This window comes from Dromiciops gliroides, chromosome 5 (assembly GCF_019393635.1).
Source record: "Dromiciops gliroides isolate mDroGli1 chromosome 5, mDroGli1.pri, whole genome shotgun sequence".
NCBI lineage: Eukaryota > Metazoa > Chordata > Mammalia > Microbiotheria > Microbiotheriidae > Dromiciops > Dromiciops gliroides.
The window spans coordinates 143,381,872-143,402,865 of NC_057865.1; the positions used below are offsets into that span (position 1 = coordinate 143,381,872).

General features: G+C 39.0%; 1 protein-coding gene across 1 annotated transcript in view; it reads left to right on the forward strand.

The window, feature by feature from the left end:
- LAMB1 (laminin subunit beta 1) overlaps positions 1 to 20,994 on the forward strand; it is a 99,214-nt gene that overhangs the window by 14,800 nt on the left and 63,420 nt on the right. The window contains 8 exon segments of the mRNA XM_043965232.1: positions 367 to 555; positions 703 to 766; positions 5,126 to 5,328; positions 10,812 to 10,932; positions 12,774 to 12,962; positions 13,293 to 13,472; positions 13,590 to 13,702; positions 15,649 to 15,728. Of these exon segments, the coding sequence (XP_043821167.1) occupies positions 367 to 555; positions 703 to 766; positions 5,126 to 5,328; positions 10,812 to 10,932; positions 12,774 to 12,962; positions 13,293 to 13,472; positions 13,590 to 13,702; positions 15,649 to 15,728 (1,139 nt within the window).

The window sequence follows — 20,994 nt, forward strand, 5'->3', positions numbered from 1 at the left end:
AAAGTGTTTTTTTGTTTTTTGTTTGTTCGGTTGGTTTTGTTTTGTTTTGTTTTTACTGTAAAAGAATGCCTGTAATCATGGCTTCTCTAAAGAGTTCTCTTCTTTAAAAGGAAACAGCTGGTTTATATGGAAAGGCCTGAAACTACATACTTTCCCTGACCTGAAGAGAAGAGTGTTTAAAATCTAGCCAGATAGCCTTGTTATAAATCATAACTACGTGTAGTATGTGGGGGACAGGGAGGTTGGAGAAGGGGGAATTGTGAAGCATCAGAGTATTGAATTTAGGACTATTTAGATCCAATATTTGACCAAGAGACTTACATTTTCAATTTTTAAAATAGGACTTTTTTTTTTTAATTCCCTTAGACATTTCGCCCAGCTGCAATGTTGATAGAAAGATCATCCGACTTTGGCCAAACCTGGGGAGTGTACAGATACTTTGCCTATGACTGTGAGAGTTCATTCCCAGGTGTTTCAACTGGACCAATGAAAAAAGTAGATGATATCATCTGTGACTCCCGCTATTCTGACATTGAGCCCTCGACTGAAGGAGAGGTTAGCTCTTTCTTTTGATTCCTATTTGGAGTGGGGAATTGAGGGAGGAGGAAGATAGTTTATTTGAGGAGTGACCTCCAGAGATTTAATATGCTAAGTAAATAGATAATTCTTACTATTTCACTCCCCTTGCTTTTTTTTTTTAAGGTGATATTCCGTGCTTTAGATCCTGCTTTCAAAATAGAAGATCCTTATAGTCCAAGGATCCAGAGTAAGTTTGTTTCAAAATACTTTTATTAAATACTTAGGAACACTGGGGGTGCTGGGAAAGTAAAGAACCATCAAAACATTTCCTTCTTAGTCCAACCAAATCACTTTCTTCTTCTTCCTTGAGTCTGTTCAAGTAGCCACCATGACTAAGCCTCCCATTGGTAGGGAAGGGTTCCTGTTAATGGAATGAGAAGGCAAGGTCATCTTGTAGAACTGGAGTAACCTGGTCCAATATTGTTAGGAAAGACTTCAGGCTATTGTGTTATTCCAGGAAGTGGGAGAAGCTGGACTTGGGTAACATCCCTGGAAATCTTGACTCCTCACCAGCTGCAGTGTGGGTCTTAGAACATCTGTGTTTATCCAGGGAGCTCAATCGACCACAGAAGTAATGATCGGAGTGGAGGTTGGGGAGCAGAGATCCTCATTTATACGTAGATCTTTTTTAAACCATAGGTCTCCCTAAAATAGGTTGGAATATAGAAGGGGAGAGGTGGGATGAAATCTAGAAGATATTGTGAGAAGTGCAGTTGGCCACTTTTGATATATACAGAGCTGCCTCCAACTTCCCGTCATTTGCTCATTTATTCTTTGGATGAGCGTTTATTGAATGTTTTCTGTGTCCCTGGCACTGAACCACAAACCCCCCTAACAATCTGAAGCTTATACGATCTGGCTGTCAAAGATGATTATCTGACCCCCTCCTATCCCCTCCTCTCGAAAAAGCAAACAAAAAGACCAACCCAAAACAAAAAACGTGGTCTGCTACCTGTTGGGCAGAGTCAACACCAAGGTCTTTGGAATGCATTCTGAGGTGACTTGAGTAAATGAGCAATCTCTTCCTTTCATGGTTGCTAGAAAGAGTTTTATCATTACTTGTTGATCTGTATTTAAAAAGGTCGTTCAGTGTTAATCATAGTTTTGAATGAAAGAACTTTGGACTTACTTTGTAATCAGGGGCCTGTGGCTTAACTTTTCTCTTTCTCTTTGTGCTCATTCTTAATCAGTTAACAAACCCTTATTACAAGAGTCTACTAGGTGACATTAGATCACTCACTGGTCACGGAGTCAGCAAGGTCTGAGTTTGAATGCTGCCTCAGACACTTTCTAGCTCTTTGACTCTAGACAAGCATCTTAACCTCCCTTCGCATGAGTGGCCTCTTCTGTAAAAGGAAAAAGATAATAATGGCACCTTCCTCACAGGGTTGTCGTTTGCGTCAAATGAGATAAATTTATGTAGCTCCCTCTACTGATCTTAAAGGGCCACATAAATGCTGGCTATTATTAAGTGTCTACCATATGTGCCAAATGCTTTGCTGGGGATGGGCAATACCAAGATAGAAACAAAACTCACTGCCATCACAGAGCTTGCATTCTGTGGGTTGGGGGCCATTAGCAGCTGGAGAGAGGAGGAGAGGCTTCATAGAGAAGATGCAGAAGAGAGCCCCCGAGACACAGTTTGAGGGAAGTCAGAGAATCCAAGAGGAGTAGATAAGGAGGGAGCTCGGAGAGTACTGTTTAACAAGGCTGGGAGGGGAGGTTGGAGCCAGGTTGTAAAGCGCTTTACATGCAAAACAGACAAGTCTGTTCTTAATCCAAAAGGGAGTAGGAAGCCACTCTTCAGATTTCTGAGTGACTTGGTCAGTCCTGAGGCTTTTTAGGTATATTGCTTTGGCAGCTGTGTAGGGGATAGATGGGTTAGGAGAGCGCCTAGAAGCAGGGAGACCAATTAGGTGGTGGCTTTGTGAAGAGACAGAGGAAGGGGCCACTGTGAGAGATGTTATGAAAACAAATCTCTGGAGCAGTCAATATTTTTTTAAGCTTTAAAGAAAAGCCGTGTTTCCATTAATACCAAAGTCCAATGTAAAACCTAACTGTTGTCTAAAGCTTCATTAAACACAGGATGGGGAAGGGGCAGGGGAAGCTCTCTTGGTCTCCTTAAGTGTTTCCACAAGGGTTAACTCTAGGGCCTCTCAAGGACTCGGCTGCTCTTCAGGTTTTTATCCCATTGTCCAGTATTTCCTCAATCAGAGCTTGTGTGTGCTTAGTTTTGTACAGGGCAGTGTTTCTCAAGGTTGGTTTTCAGAAATTCCATTCAGTTGAGTAGCACCAAGGTTTCTTTGTTTAGCTTTTGGGTTTGCATAGCCCCGTTCATACAGAGACCTTAAGTTTATTGTGTGGCCTTTCTCCCTGAATCAGCAGCCAACATCTACCGTCTACACGGCAAACCAAGCATGACTTGTGGGCCCTTGAAGGCATTTTTGTGTTTGGAAAATACCTTTTGTACTCACCCAAGAGCAAAAGTGACTCTTGTTCAGAATGACTACCTGAGGGCTCTAGCAACTTCAAAATTGAAACGTGGAACCAATTTGAGGCCACAAAGCTTAGGGACAATAACAGGGCAGGTGGGCTAATCAGTCTTTGGTCCAGCTTGTGTACTGGTTAGTTATTAATTTATGAAAACTTTGATGGAGATGATTGAGTGGTAGTGGTAGGGTTTGGTTTTTTTTGTTTTTGTTTTTGCAGGGCAATGGGGGTTAAGCGACTTGCCTACAGTGGTAGTTATTTTTAAAAGTTATTCTAAAAAGCAGTTAATCCCATTGTCCTAATTATCGTGGGTGTATGAGCTGTAGAACTGGGTTTGTGTATTAGACCAGTGTAGAGAAGTTGGATAAGAGAAAAAGGGGTAAAAGCAAGTACGATTTAACAAAAATAGAGACTCTGCTCCTTCATGCTAATAACTACATCTCATCAGCAGTATGTTGCACTAAGTTCCCTGTGAATAAGCAGTACAGCATAGCGGATGAGGGCAGTGGACTTATAGTCGGAAGGCCTGGGTTCAAATCTCATCTCAGACACTAGCCATGTGCCCTTGGGCAAGTCATTTAACCTCTTGGGCCTCAGTTTCCTCATTTGTAAAATTAAGAGATCGGACTCAGTGGCCTCTAAAGTTCTTATGATCATTTTATTCTCTGTATTTGTATCCCCAGTATCTAGCACAGTGTAGGTGCTTTAAAAATACCTGTTGACTGACTGATTATACTGATAAATGTGGGAGAAGCTAATGAAAATGTTAAAATGCAGTACAGAGTATTTTAGGCTGAATGAATCTTCTTATGCCAGTCTGGAATAATTTCTAGATTTTTTGTTCTGCTGTACTATAAATCTCTTTTATAATGCCTGAGTGCTTCCAAAGAGCTGAGATGTTGCGGGTGTAGGCACTTCTTCCATGGACTGTAACTTTCCACACCTCTAGTCCATGGTGTATGGAATGAGGGTCTGTGGCCAAAACTTTATCACAGGGTGGTCAAGCTTTTGGTAACTGGCCTCCCCAAACCTAGACCAGTTCTAGAAGACCAAGTTCATTGTCAGGCCTGTGCTCAAAGGCTCCAGCTTTATAAGGCTTGCCAGAGTCTACACACCGTGCCCCAAAGGAATGAAGTAGAATTTGGTGAAAAATTTTCATAACTCCTTGAATTTTATCATGGGGTAGAAAAATTTCAAGTTGTAGTTATGGACTTTCTTTTACAAAAGTAAGCTTAGTATTGTTTATTTTTTATAATGCTGCAATAATATGTATTAGCAGACCCAGATATGTTTATCTTACTACATATGCATTCCAGCCTGAATTAAGTTTTCTCTGGTGACAGTGGACGTTATTTTCTTTGGGATGCCCAGATAACATTTGGGTACTGGTTTAAATCACTTGTATGAGGTTCAGTGATGTGCATGTTAGGGGGTTTAGGAGCTTGTGCAGTTACATTCCTGTGTATCTCAACCTCTGCCACCCTTTTCTTTATACATCTTTTTTTTTACATATTCTTACATCACAGGAAAGACATTTGGGTTTAATTAATAAAATGTCAATCCCTCTGTTTGCTTTTTTTACAATGGCCATATGAATTATGGGAGAAAACTTTGCCTTTTTTTTTTTTTTTTTTTGGTGAGGCAATTGGGGTCAAGTGACTTGCCTAGGGCCACACAGCTAGTAAGTGTTAAGTGTCTGAGGTCGGATTTGAACTCGGGTCCTCCTGAATCCAGGGCCGGTGCTCTATCCACTGCACCACCTAGCTGCCCCAGAAAACTTAGTCTTAATAGCAATTTTATCTTGCTTGCCTTTGTCTCTAGGGATAGGAAAACTGATAGCCAAAAATGTAACCCCAAAAAGAACTGACTCTTTCTCTCCCCTTCCTTTCTTCCTTCCTCCCTCTTTCCCTCCCTCCTTCCTTCCCTTCTTCCTTCTTTCTTTCTTAACCAAACAAGATAATGTTTAAGATAATTTTGTAAACCATAAAAGTCACAAATGTCAGATTAACATCATCTCTGTCAACCAAGTCTTATGTGTTCTTGTTTTACATCACAGATCTCTTAAAAATTACCAACTTAAGAATCAAATTTGTCAAATTGCATACTTTGGGAGACAACCTGCTGGATTCCAGAATGGAAATCAGAGAAAAGTACTATTATGCAGTTTATGATATGGTGGTACGTGGAAATTGCTTCTGTTATGGACATGCCAGTGAATGTGCACCAGTGGATGGTTATAGTGAAGAAGTTGAAGGAAAGGTAAGTGTATGTCTGCCATTTAAAAATTTTGAATAGAAAATGGAAGCACTCTGGTATTTATACTTTATTACAGATGGGGTTTATATAAATCTTTTGGGGGGGGCCGGGGCAATGAGGATTAAGGGACTTGCCCAGGATCACACAGCTAGTGTCAAGTGTCTGAGGCTGGATTTGAACTCAGGTCCTCCTGAATCCAGGGCCAGTGCTTTATCCACTGCACCACCTAGCTGCCCCTATATACATCCTTTAACTAGAAGTTAGCTTAAACATTTTCCAGTGTTTTCCAAGCATTTTGTTTTTCAGGTTTTAAATCTTGCCTTTGATCCCCTACTGCCAGGTTTTTGTTTGTTTGTTTGTTTTTCCAGGTAGGGCTGGTGGTGGATGGTATGTGTTTTATTAGTGGGTAAAAGCAAATTAATTTTCAGATTTGTTGCTTCAGGCTATAGAAACAGTAGACATTTTTAGTCAGCAAAGATTAGAAAGATGCTGAAATTACAATAGTGTCTGCATTTATGTTAGGGAGGATTAAAAACCACAGACATTCCAGTCTTAATGCTGGAGGCCCTAAACTGATCATCTTTTGAAAGAGAAAGAACATTTAACCCATGTGAGAATACTTTAAAGCTGATATGTTGGACTTCTTCCACTCTTCTTGGCTTGATCTTATTATTTCTTTTCTCCGTGATATTTTAACATTATTTTCTAAATGGAAATTACTGAGGTTTTCCAAATGGTGGATAGGAAGTGTGGTGAGGAGATTCTACAGATTGTGTTGCTATATGACAATGTTGTGGTTTTGTTGTTGTTCTTAAAGAGGGTTGAATGAAAGATCCAATACATGTCAACTCTTCTCTGACTTATTCCTTTCTTTTTATTTCTATCATAACTGTTATTTCAGAAATAAAGATCTAAAATAGTTTTTGGAAATTCTCAGCTTAACAAACACCAAAAAAAAGAAAGACCATTTCTTTATATAGAGTAAAACACAAAAAGAAGATTGTATAATAAAATGGAATCTCTATTTGATACCACTTCCATTTTTTAAAAGCATATAATAAATTCAACCTGTGATTATCAAAATTGCCTTGTCTCTTGTCTTTGCTTCCTTGTGTATTCAAAAAAACTTTTTCTTATCTTTTTTCTTTGCATTACTATTGCTACCCTCCTTCCCTACCCCAATCAAAAAAAGAAAAATTTTAAAAACCCCTTGTCACAAATAATCATAGTCAAGAAAAATACATTAAAACAGGGGCCATTTCCAAAAATACATGTCTCTTGTACTTGGAGTCCATCACCTCTTTTGGTTATTGCTTTGATCAGGGTTCTCAAATTTTACAATGGTGCCATCAGTTTAAAGTTCTCCTGATTCTGCTCACTTTAATCTTTTATCACTTGCTACTTCCCTGGATTTTCTGAAATCACCATTTCTTATGGAAAAATAATATTCCACTTATGTTTATATCACAATTTGTTTATTTCCCAATTGATGGGTCCCCCCCACTACCTTTGTTTTCAGTACTTTTCTCTCTTTTTTTTACTTCTAATTCTTCCTTTGGAATCAGGAAGTTGAGGAACATTCCCTCCCTAGTATTATTTTCCTATTTACCTGCCCCGCCTTACTTTAGCCCATTCCTAAGTATTTACATGTTGAATTTGATGAATTTTCTACCCCAGACCCTGTGTGTTCAACCCTCCTTTGTTTTATGTAAGAGAGAACTTCATCTAATGTTCAATCTCCCCTCTTCCTTCCTCTATGTTTATATATTCTTCTTTTTATATACCCAAGTTATAAGAAATAGCAAATTCTACCCATTTCTTCCTCTTTTCTCCACTAGTATATTCCTGTCCTGTTACTCTCTTTTTAACTTACCATCTTAAAATCCTCAATATAAGGGGCGGCTAGGTGGCGCAGTGGATAAAGCACCAGCCCTGGATTCAGGAGTACCTGAGTTCAAATCTGGCCTCAGACCCTTGACACTTACTAGCTGTGTGACCCTAGGCAAGTCACTTAACCCCTATTGCCCCACAAAATTTTTTAAAAAATCTTCAGTATAGAACCAAGCCATCCCCAGATCTTGTGTTTTTCTAATTTAACACCCTTAGTACCTTTTGAAAACATTAAAGTTCCAAAGAGCCACTTCTCTCTTGTTAGGGTATCATCTCTTGTTCATATATAGTAGTCCCTTAAATTGGTAGAATAATTTTACCTGTTTTTTTTCTGGACCCTCATATTTCAAAGTTCCTACTCAGCTCTGATCCTTTTGTCAGGAATGCTAGAAAATCCTCTGTTCTATTAAAGGTCTATTTTTCTTCCCTGTAGAATTATACTCAGCTTTGTTGGATAGGTTATTCTTGGTTGTAAGCCTGTAGCTTTTGCCTTTTAAAATATATTCCAAGATCTATTGTTTATAGTAAAAACTGCCAGGTTTTGTGTGTGATCTTGACTATGGTTCCTTGGTACTTGAACTCTTTTTTTCTTGCTGCTTGAAGTCTTTTTTTTACTTTGACATGAAAGGTCTGGATTTTGGTTATGACATTCCTGGAAGTTTTGCTTTGGCAATTTCTTCTAGGAGGTGATTGGTGAATTCTTTCCATTTTTCCATTGTCCTCTGGTTGGAAGATATGTGAACAGTTTCCATTTATGATTTATTTAAGGTGTCTAGGGGTATTTTTATTAAGATTTTTCAAGAAGTCCAATGATTAATTATCTCCCCTTGACTTCTTTTTCAGGTTGTTTTTGATAGAAGATACCTTCTGTTTTCTTGTATTTTTTTTTCAGTCTTTTGCTTTTTATTCTAATATGTCTTGCTGTCTCATGGAGTCATTGATTTCTGTTTTGTCTAGTCTAGTTCTCAGGTAGTTTGTTGCTGGGGTAGGGTTTGCCACTTTCCATTCTAAACTATTCTAACAGTTATTTATTTCAATGCTTTTTTAAAAAAAAAATCTATTGCTTCAGTTCTTCTAGGTATTCATGTAGTCCATGAAGAAAATTCATTTTTTCCCCTTTGAGTTTATGAAGAAAGTTGAGTTACTTTCTTCTTGGTTGGATCTATTACAGTTTTGAGTTTATGAAGAAAGCTGAGTTACTTTCTTCTTAATTGGATCTATTATAGTTTTTAATAGTGAGCCATATCTTCTTGTGTTTACTCATCAATTCCTGAATTGAGGTGCTTTGTTCCAGGGCCAGCTGGGCCTTGTTATCTGCTATTTTGGGTAGGATGATTGGCTCTGCCTTTTCTCAGCCCCTATCACTTGTGTTCCTACACTGGCTTCCTCCTCCCATGGTCAGATTCCCCTAGATCTTTGAAGTTCAGAGTGCTGGATCTTTAGGGTCATCTGCAGCACCTCAGGACAGAGTTCACCTTAGAACCCCTAAGCCTAATGTGTCTTGGTCTGGAGCACTGCTGTATCTGGACTGGTTGCAACCATTCTGGTCATTTCCAAGGATGCTATCATTAGTGTCCTACTCTCTGGGGCTTCCTCAGGGGAGCTCTATGCTCTTGCTGCCTTAGAATACAGAACTTTGCTGGCTCAAGCTATCTCTGGCCAATGCCTTTCTGGGAGTTTTCTGGCTTGTGTGTCTGTGTGAGGCTCCCTTTCCTATTTTCTGTGGGGTTACAGGTTACTTTTGTGCAGTTCTAGGGTGAAATGAGTCACTAACTTTAGTTTCTTGTTGAATTTCTTGATGGTTTTTCATTCTAATGTGATGTAAGGGTTTTTGTTGGAATAGGTTTATAGGGGCTATTCAGGAAGCCATTTTGGTCAGAAGTTTAAAGTTGATGTCTTAAGACTAATGAAGACAGCTAGGTGGTACGGTGGATAGAGCACTGGCCCTGGAGTACCTGAGTTCAAATCCAGCCTCAGACACTTAACACTTACTAGCTGTGTGATTCTGGGCAAGTCACTTAACCCCAATTGCCTCACTTAAAAAAAAAAAAAGACTAATGAGAGGTGTAGGACCTTTCCATTGACATGTTCTTTAAATGGGTGTTAGAGCAAAGTTGCTTAACCTGGGGGCCCAGGTACTCCTAAACGGTCCATGGATAGATTCCAAGGGGTACATAGCATGGATGAGGGGGGAAAATTATATCTTTACTTTCACTATGTTTCCTTTGTAATCTAAGTATTTTAAGCATTTTGATAATTTTTCTAAGAAAGGGTCCAGAGGCTTTACCGTATAGTCAAATGGAATCCATGACACAGAAATGGTTAAAAAACCCTTGTTAGATAAACTATGTGTGTTCCTCTGTAGCAGATCTTGTATCTGTTTGAAATTCCTGCCAAGAATGATCCATTTAATTAGGATGCATCACTAAGTTTACCTCTGTGATGCTTAACATTTATTAAGTACCTAATATGTGCCAGGTTTTCTGCTAAGCATTAGGGATACAAATACAAAAAAAAAAAAAGAAGAAGAAAGCCAGTCCCTGCTCTCAATCTACAATCTAGTGGAAGAAGACAGCACCCAAAAGAAAGCTGGGAAGGGAAATGGGGAGTAGGTAGTGTCAGCATAGTAGAGAATTCGAGAAATGGCCTGTGCACCTTCACAAATGGAAGTTCTGAGAAAAGCTCTTCAGTCAGAGGGGCAAAGGGTACTGATGAGGCGTGAGTACCAAGCCCTACTGGGTCTGACCAGATCATGTGGTTTCTGATAATGCGGTTTCTGGGGGAATGATGAAAAATATACATTTGAGTGGGAAATGAAGAGACCCATGCAGATATCTGAGAGGCTTGCTATGGATGCTATCTTGTAATTGCTGCACGTTTTATTTATTATTCTCCATCCTGAATGAACCTGCCCCTCCCCCCTTTTGAATTCATAATAACTGATAGAGGCCATGCAGGTCCAGTGTATGGACATGCTTTATAGATTGCATTCATGTCTACATAACACCTGGAGTTTTAAATGTGCTTTGCTGTGTCATGGTGAGAAATACTACAGTACAAGACTTCTCTCTTCATAAACAAAAGGAGCTTATTTATACTTTCAAAATGACTCATCTTTAGAGATTATTGTGTCTCCTTGCTATACTTAAGTTGAAATTTTTTTTCAAATGCATAAACACGAAAATGGCAAGTCTATAATTTTAATCAGAGTTATAAAAAAAGGTATTCTCCCTAATGCATCAAAATTTCTACAGTATTATGTGAGACACAGTAATGAGCAGAAGCATGAGAGCTGTTCTCAGGGTTCAAGGTGCCTCTTCTCCAGTGTGTATGTATCTAAGCCTGTGCACTCATATCTTTTGGGTTTTCTTATTTTTTATTGTTTTCTTTGTGGAAAAAAAAATAAAAGACAAACTTTTGTAAATGGAAGAAGATACCACCTTTAAAACAAAAACAAAGCCTAATTCTTTTTTGTCTGAGATGTCAGAAGGAAGAATAATTTGAGAAAGTATTCACTGTTGTCATGAGTTCTCACAGACTCTGTCCCCTGAGGGATTTCATTCTAATGTTTTGGTTTTCCCCTTATTTTATTCCAGGTACATGGACACTGCATGTGCAGGCATAATACCAAAGGTTTAAACTGTGAATTGTGCATGGACTTCTACCATGATTTACCTTGGCGGCCAGCTGAAGGGCGTAACAGTAACGCATGCAAAAGTAAGTTCTGAAAAGAGGAAGGGAGAAAGAAATAGGATTCATCTTTTTGGCTTTGTTTTTTAAATTATTTCTATTATAAACTTTACACTATCTCCAAAAAACCCTCCGAGTCAGAATTTAATAAAAAATATTTCAACAAACATAACATCTTCTTTATATTCCCTCTTGACTTTTGTCTTTTTAAAGCTGTATATGTAATTTTCTTTATATGATAATAACTATAATAATGACAAAAGCTAACATTTATATAGCACCTAGTATGTTTTAGGCACTGTACTAAGCATTTTGCAATTATCTCATTGGATCCTTACAACAACCCTGGGAGGTAGGTGCTATTATTATCCCCATTCTACAGATGAGGAAACTGAGGCAAACAGAGGTTAAGTGACTTGCCCAGGGTCATACAACTAGAACCTAGATTTGAACTGAAGGACTTCCTGACTTCAGGCCCCTCAGTCTGTCCACTAAAACCTTGAGTTGATATATATGCTTTTCATGTTCTGTTTATTTTGTTCTTTCATATACATCTTTACACATTCTTGTATGTGTCATTTTTATAATATATTATTCTATGATATCAGTATGCTAATAGAAAGACAATGTGTATAGTCAGCTAGATAGTGCAGTGGATAGAGCACCAGCCCTGGAGTCAGGAGGACCTGAGTTCAAATCCGGCCTCAGACACTTAACACTAGTTGTGTGACCCTGGGTAAGTCACTTAACCCCAATTGCCTCAGTAAAAAGAGAGAGAGAAAAGGAATTAGGGAGCCTTGGATTCCAGTTCTACCACTGATGAATAATGGCTGTGTTACTTCATTTGACCTCCTTGTGATCCAGGCCAAAAGGATGAAATGGGAACAATCCCAGCTGAATCAAATTAAAATGTGATTGGGAAATGTTTAACAAAAATAAATTAAAAATTATAATACACTACAACATAGATAATGTTACTCTGTGGTTTTCTAAGTCAAAATGTAGTCCATATAGTTTAGTGGCCCCATTTCTGTTTGACTTTGAGTTAAGCAACTCTCTTAAGGCTATAAGTTATAGAAACAGTGCCAACTTGTATTGGTAGAGGGAATCTTCTCATCTGGGAGGTCCCCAGATCAGTAAAATCAGAGGTCCAGTCCTTGCCCCTTATTGAGAACACAAGGCACTGTGCTGGATGCTAAAGGAGAAATGTAATTCCAACATCGTCCCTCCAAAGCCATGCCACTCAATGGCACGGGCGACATGAAGCTCACATGTTCTCTTTGTGTCATTCTGCAAGGTGATTTTCTGAAAGCTCCCAACGGTCCCTTCTCTTCCACTCAGGGAAGAAAATGGAGGTTACTGTATACTTTGTGTGAGAGTCAGTGTGGTATAGTAGATGGAGTAACAGTCTCTGAGTAAGGAAGACCTGGTTTCAAACTTCTCCTTTAGTTCATACTGGCTCACCAAACGCATTCAGACTCTAGATGAAGACTGTAAGCTGTAGAACTTCCAATGCATTCTTAACAATCCGCATTGGTAGAAAAAGTGTCCTTTCCAGAGAACTCCCTGCACCAATCCAACCACAGGTCCTGAACAAAACATAGATTTTCTACTTTTTAAGCTTTTTCAAAGTAGTCTGATTTTTACTGTGTTTGAAAGAGAAACAACTATCTAAGAACTCAGTTGGGCTGTTAGAATTTTAATAAATTCTTAGATGGGTGCATTTGTTTTTTGGCCAATATCTAATCTTGTATTTCAGGCACAGCCCCTTGGGGGTGACAGGTAGGGAAGAGCATCTCCCAGGACTGGATTGAGAACACATTCCTTTGGAAGTTAAATCTTATCTTCTTATTGGTCTTGTTCTGCAGAGTGTAACTGCAATGAGCATTCTGGCTCGTGTCACTTCGATATGGCCGTGTACTTGGCAACTGGGAACGTCAGTGGGGGAGTGTGTGATGATTGCCAACACAACACAATGGGAAGGAACTGCGAACAGTGCAAGCCTTTTTACTATCAGCACCCCGAGAGAGATATCCGAGACCCTAACATCTGCGAAGGTAAGGAGGGGGGAGTGTCTGTTTTCTGGGTTTATCTTTCAGATGTTCTTTGCTTTTGAATAATCTGGAAGTCTGCTGTGGATTTTGCCCAAGGGATGAGCATCTTTTCTATAAGGGCTCTAGGACTAGTTCCAAATATTGCTTTCCCCTATTTTTTAATATTGTTTTGAACCCTGGGGGTGAAATTCACACTTCAGGCAAACCCTATTTTTAGTTCCTTCATTTGGAAGATTTGGAAAGGCCAAGGGGAAGTATGTGTTGCTGCACACCCATACACAGTGTTTCCTATAATTAACATCATGTTATCAATGTTTTGGGGTTTTTTTTAAGCATGTACCTGTGATCCAGCTGGTTCTCAGAATGGTGGAATTTGTGACCGCTACACTGACTTCTCTGCTGGACTCATCGCTGGTCAGTGTCGGTGTAAATTATACACCGAAGGAGAGAAGTGTGATATTTGCAAAGAAGGGTTCTACGGATTAAGCGCTGATGATCCCTTTGGTTGTCAGTGTAAGTACAATCTGCAAAGGAAGCAGATTTGGAATAACATTTGCTTAAAACATTCTTGTTCTTAGGCTACTAAAGTTGTTTATTCTAATTCATTTGGTTTTATTTTGATTTACAAAGCCTGTGCATGCAATCCCTTGGGAACTATCCCTGGAGGGAATCCTTGTGACTCCGAAACTGGATATTGCTACTGCAAACGTCTTGTGACCGGACAACGTTGTGACCAGTGTCTAGTAAGTTTCTATATTTTGGGGAAAATGTAGCAAATTGTGCAATTTATTAATTTTAATTTGAAACATTTTCCTTCTAAAGAATCCATTGGCATCAAATGGTATATACATATATATGTATGTATGTGTGTGTGTATATATATACATATATTTTATAAATGTGATCATAAGATTTAGAGCCAAAATGGATTTTAAAGATCATGTCTGTTCACCTAAACCTTTCTGAAGAGGAAACTGAGGTACAGGTTTAATGACTTGGCCAAGGTATTAGTAGTAATAATAACAATAGCTAGCATTTACATAGCTCTTTAAGGTTTGCAAATCACTCCACAGATATTTCATTTTTTTCCTCCCCAAAACAGTGCTAGGCCATGGGTGCTATTATTAGCCCCAGTTTACAGATGAGGAAATGGAGTCAGATGGCGATTAGGTGACTTGTGCCCAGGGTCACACAGCTACTAAGTTTCTGAGGCTAGATTTAAATCCAGATCTCCCTAATTCCAAATCCTGTGCTCTATTCACTGCATCAACCTCTGTGTTATAGTTGATGGAATTATCACATCACAAAGGTAGCAAGGCTGGAGGGAGCAAAGAGGGAATAAAGCATACAGTGAAATGATAATAGCATTAGTCCAGGAATCAGAAAACTCAGTTTCTTAACTCAGCTTTGCCCCTCATCATGCACTTAACCTCTCTTAAACTCAGTTATTAACTTTTCTGCTGATTAAGGGATTAAACTAGAAAACCTCAAAAGTCCCTTTCATCACTATAATTCTGTTATACACACACACACACACACACACACACACACACACACACACACACACACACAGGTCTAGAATTGGGCTAAACCTTTCCCTAGAATCTGGAAGAAACTAAGAAACTTAATGAGCCTATTTGCCCTATTCAGTAGGCAGGGAATTTTTTCCTCCCTAGATTCAAAGCTGCCCATTTCATTCTAGATTTTGTTGAATGATGCCCTGCTTCTAAGAGGTGGTGCAACTACTCTTTGTTTTAAAGCATGCCTCTTAAGAAACAATAGAAGGGGGTGCAGCTAGGTGGCGCAGTGGATAAAGCAACGACCCTGGATTCAGAAGTACCTGAGTTCAAATCCAGCCTCAGACACTTGGCACTTACTAGCTGTGTGACTCTGGGCAAGTCACTTAACCTCCATTGCCCTACCAAAAAAAAAAATGAATACCTAAGAAACAATAGAAAGGGGGAAGCTAGGTGGTGCAGTGGATAAAGCACCCGCCACTTGACACTAGCTGTGTGACCCTGGGCAAGTCACTTAACCCTCATTGCCCAGCAAAAAGAAAAAAGAAAGAAAGAAACAATAGAAAAAAATTTAACTCTGAGCCTTGGATACAATTGATCCGTGCTTGGGATAAAACTCAGGGTCACAAGCAGCCCCCTCCTCAATTTGAAATTAGGAGAACAAAGTAGCTACCTGCTATGGTTTAGGGAGAAGAATTCTCTTCCAACCTAAATTCATGCTGCAGGTGAACCAATGGAACGATTCTTACCTGTCCTCCCTCCACTTACTGCATGTCAGCCTACCATCTGATTTGCTAGTCAGTTGAGGCCAATGAACATTAAAAAACTTAATCAGTTCATCAAATTCTCACCAGCTTTTCCTTCTCCCTAAAAGGAGAACACAAGTATGAATGAATGGAATTCACATCTTTATTGCTTCTTCAGATTAATTAACAGTTCATATTAGCCAGATAAACTATTTGATATCATCATACAGTTATGCATAATCTGGAATTCATTGGGTTTTCCCCCCTTAATTTAAAAAGTAAGTCATTATTTTTGTTGGCTTCCCACTTTCACAGTGAAAACTAACTGGGAAGATGACCAGAGCGTATCATAACCTGTCTCTTGCTGAGTCATTTGTGGAAATACAGAAACCCACCTTTAAACAATGCAATTTTTTTGTTCTGCAGCAAGAGCACTGGGGTCTAAGCAATGATCTGGATGGATGTAGACCTTGTGACTGTGACGTAGGGGGATCATTAAACAACAAGTAAGTAAAACTTCATTTCTATTCTTGTAACCATTCACCCATGGAGAATTATCCTATCTGTCTACTTTTGCGGACTTTAGCAATACAGGGGGACCCCTCATCTCAAAGGAAGATAGTTTAAACCTTTGAATCGATTAACCAACTATTAACGCCCACTAGACTACCTAACTTCCTGAAATCTGAAACAAAGATTCAGTTCTCTATAATCCCACTATTTCTAAGAATTATTTAGGACTAGAACCATAATTTGTAGAAGGGGAATGGGGCTCATCTCAGGATGTTGACAGTGGGTAGAGGAAGCATGTGGAAAAGGAACACATCCTCCCTAGGCCGTGTGCTTTGGTGCTTCATTCCCACACCTGTGGTCCTTGCAGAATCACCAAATTTTAGAGTGGAAGGGAAGGACCTCAGTAGCTAGATACTCTTACCCATACCTGAAAAAGAACCCCCAATATAACATTCATGACAAGTGTTCAATTAGGTTTTGCTTAAGACTTTCAAAGAAAGTCTCCACTAGCCTACTTTCCAAGGCAACCCATTCCATTTTCTATAGTTCTAAGGAGTGGTTTTTTCTGTATATCAAACTAAATTTGCCTTTATTTTGCAAAGTTCTGCCTCCTGAGGCCAAACAGAAAAAAAAAAATCTAATCTACTATTTAACATGCTTTAAAATACTTGAAAACAACTCTCACCCACTCTTACTGCCCCTGTGTTATTCCGTGTCTTCTCTAAGATAAACACCCCTTGTTCTTTTAATCCATCTTCATATAGTGTGGGCCTTTGCCATCTTGTGCCTCTAGAAACCTAGGGAATAATGGAGGCTGTCCCCACGGTAGAACTGCCCTCTGCTCTGTATTACACCTGACCTCACCCTCCATTGAATTTGCCCCAAGGACAGTTGGTTTCTGCTCTGGATATGAAACCTAACCTTAAAAGTGTTTCTTTTAACCCTTCTTTGACAATCATAATTCTATTAGTGAAAATTATCTTTGGAATAATTTGGGATACTGTGAATTTACGAAAGCCCTGAATATTGATAGATTGCAGGTGAAAGCTTATTTTAAATTATCCAATGGTTATAGCTGGTGAATTTGTTAGCTTTGTAAGGAGTGGTATGAACTATTCCTGGGTCAATCATCAACAGGAATTTTATGAAGCAATACCATGTGTCAGGTACTGGGATAGGATTGAGAATATATAGACAAAAAGTGAAATAGTCCCTTTCTTTAAGAAACTTACATATGACAGAGAAAATATTGTGCAAGGGGCAGCTAGGTGGCACAGTGGATAGAACACCGGTCCTGGAGTCAGGAGTACCTGAGTTCAAATCCGGCCTCAGACACTTAACACTTACTAGCTGTGTGACCCTGGGCAAGTCACTTAACCCCAATTGCCTCTCTCTCACACACACACACACACACACACACACACACACACACACAAAACCAAAAAGAAAATGTGTGCAAATATAAGTGTGTATACAGACTGCATATAAGATAAATACAAGGAAAGTTTATGGTCTCCACAAAATGAGAGATTTGATCTTGGAAAGATCGAGAAGGGTATCATGTAGAAAGTGGTGCCTGAACTGAGTTTTTGGGGGAAAAAACATAACCAAGGGGTTTTACCAGTAAAAGGGAGTTTCTGTCTAGTCTGTGATTTGCTGGAAAACACAGCAGAAGCATCTGGTAAAGATAGTGTAAGTGACTGATGAGAGGATAAACAGATGTGAATTCCCTCTTGCTCTGGACGCATTTCCCAGGAGGATTCTCTATTCATTGAGCAGGCTTGACTTAGCCACAAAACTGACTCTCCTTTGCAAGTTTATTTTTCAGGCTCATTGTAGTCTAGTGGAAAAGGATGAGCTTGTTCTATTTGGCTTCTTAGTCAGGGCTTGATCTAGTATAGATCGTGGAGTGTTCTTGAATACAGTGTGTCAGCCTCTGAAAGTCCCCCGTGCACTTCTGTTCTTAGAAAACCGCCAAGGGAGGGAGAGAATGGAATGATGATGTCTAAACAAAGAAGGGAAACTACAAACTTCTTAGTCCATTCAAAGGAACACAGGAGCATAGATTTTAGAATCGAAAGGTATCCTAGAAGTCATCTACTCCAGCTTTTTTATTTTATAAATTTGGAAACTGAGACCCAGAAGGTTGAGTGCCTTGTCCAAGGTTATTTAAGGTAGCAAATGATCAAGCTGGGATTTAAACTCAGATAGCCTCTGACTCCAAAGCCAATACTCTTCCCACTACTCTCCACACTGGATGTTTTCTCTGGTTTTCTTTCCTTTGAGACTCCCAGAACACATGTTCATTAATTTAGTAATTGATTGCCCAATGTGAAACGGCTGTATCTTATAAAAATCTTCCTATTTGAATTAAAACTATCTATCTTATCTATATATCCAGATCTTTCAGTCTTTCGTAAAAACAACTTCTTGTATCATTTTATCCCACATAGTTGTTTTTCTCCTTTTTCCCCTCACTGTCTCTCTCCTCTCCTCTTCTATCTTCTTGCCCCTCCTTCTCCAATCTTCCATCTCCAAGTTCCAATCCCATCTCTCCTCCACCCCAACTCTGTATCCATCCCTTATTATATTTTCTCCATTAAAGAGGAACACTTGGTTAACATCGGAATTTGTTAACCAAAAAAATTGTGAAAGATATCTTCCCGTAAAGATCCTTTAAAGCAACAAAGATTTTTAACTCTCTCATATGATTAGAGTGAAACCCTACCTTTTAGCAAGATAGAAGCCAGGTTAAATCCTTTAAGATTTTTTCCATCTCTGTGATTCTGAAGTTTATCTTTATTGATGTGATGTGTTGCAGAATGTAATACTGATTCTTTTGGAATGAGGATTTTTTATTTGGTCTAGGAGCCAGATGTACCAATTTAAAAGAGATTCTTCTTAGACATTTGATTAATACTGTTTAATCTACAGAATATCCCAGTAACAGTAGGCTTTTTATCCAGACTCTGAAAGGAAAAAAAAATACTGAGAAAGAGTAATAGTTTGTACATCCCATATATAATATGCAAGCCCTAAATAGAATCTCAGACTGCAGTTTGGCAGTTTGATTTGGAAAAAATGTTTTTTAAAAAATTTTAATATATTGAGCCCATTGTGGTTTTCCTATTATAATGTAGTTGTGGAGAAGGTTAGTTTTAATTATGGAACATTTTTAAAGGAGTGCATTTTTTTATAAGAATTTGAATCCACACTATACCTGAAGTAGGCTCACAAAGTTTTTTCTGGTACAGGTTTAATGAATAAATGGGAATTATTGGAAATTAGGGTATTGATTGTTAGCATAGAAATAACATTTCTTAAAATGCCTGACAACTATCTAAATAGTATAAATACCTTCCTTCTAAATTGGTAAGGTCTAGAGTTAATGAGGTCTTTTTTGGGGGAAAGGGCAATGAGGGTTAAATGAGTTGCATAGGCTCACACAGCTAGTAAGTGTTAAGTGTCTGAGACTAGATTTGAACTCAGATCCTCCTGAATCCAGGGCTGGTGCTTTATCCACTGCGCCACCTAGCTGCCCCCAAGTTAATGATATCTTTACTGTACTTTGAAACCAGGGCAAACATCAATAGACATTGTAATCAGTTAATATTTATTGAATGCTTACTACCTGTCTTTTAATAATGCCACACACTGTGGAGCATGAGAGAGAAATATTAAGACATGGTCTCTTCCTCCAAGGAGTTTTCAGTCTAATTGTTGTAAATAGGTCAAAATGCAGAGTTACGAAGCAATAGAAAACAACGGATCACTAAACCGTATGTGCTGACTCCAAGTCTGAAAAGGAAGAGGTTTATGTTAAAGGAGTTGGAAAAGGCTTTGTGGGATGAAGTGGAAATTGGTTTAGGCTTTGTAAAATGAATGAACTCTGGATAAAGAGAAGGGAGGAGGATTGACGTTAGATGTTTATGTATGGGGTGAACAAAGGGATATGATATTTGGGAGATAATAAAATGAGCATGATGAGCAGTGGGGCCTAAAATGGGACCGGGTTATATGAAACCTTCATTCTATCCAGAAAGCTTGGGACAAATGAGAGAGAGAACTTGATGATAGAGAGGTAGAGGCAATTAGGGCACCCATTGGATACAGTGCTTGGACTTGCAAGCAGGGAAACTGGAGTTCCAGTCTTATACCTATGAGACTCTGAAGGAGTCATGTAACCTTGCTGAGACTCAGTTTCCTCATCTGAAAAATGAGGGAGTTTGAATCAGTGGCCCTTCCAGCTTCAAATCTATGATCCTGTGACCATACTAAGTGTAATCATTGACAGAAATAATGGCACTATGGAGAAGGGGAAGCCGACTGGGCATGAGTAGAAATAAATTCTGTGTTGGATCAGTCAAGCTTGAGATGACAATAGTGAATCCAAGTGAAGATACTGGAAATAGAGAACTAGTTTACTTAAGAGGTTGTGGCTAGAGATGTCAATCCAGCAATCATCTACATAGAGATTTAGCTAAAGTCACAAAACTGAGCTTGAGTTCACTGGAAAGTCTATGTTGATTGAATTGACAGTATGCCCCAATGGATAATGACTTAAGGCTGTTGATCCTTAGGAAATGGGAGGCTACTAAGGCACACTCAGTTCATTTATCCTGGGAAAATTCCTTGGTTCTATCCTTGGCCAGCCATCCTTGTCCACATAATCAAGTTCTCATGGCTTATGCCAGCAGTGGATCATTAGGGGGAAAGCAATCTGAGAATTCTCCTCCACATTAAGGTAATTTAGTGGCACCCTGGATAGAGTGCTTGACTTAAGACCAAGAACACCTGAGTTCAAATTCCGCCTCAGATACTTTCTAGTTGTATGACCCTGGGCAAATCACTGAACTTCTTTAGCCTCAATTCCTCATCTATAAAATGGGAATGATAATAATAATAACACTTACCTCCCAGGGTTGTTGTGAGAATAAAATTAGGTAATATTTGTAAAATGTTTTAATGCTTGCTAATTTTTATTTTTGGTGAGTCAATTGGGGTTAAGTGACTTGTCCAGGGTCACACAGCTAGTAAGTGTTAAGTGTCTGAGGCCGGATTTGAACTCAGGTCCTCCTGACTCCAGGGCCGGTGCTCTATCCACTGAGCCACCTAGCTGCCCCAATGCTTGCTAATTATTATTGTCATACCTTTATTCTAATCATTTCTTTTCTTTTTGGTAGTTGCTTATAGAGGATCTAGTTGCTCTTCTTTTCCCTCTTCAATCCTTCCTTCCTTTCTTTTTCATTCGTTCCTTCT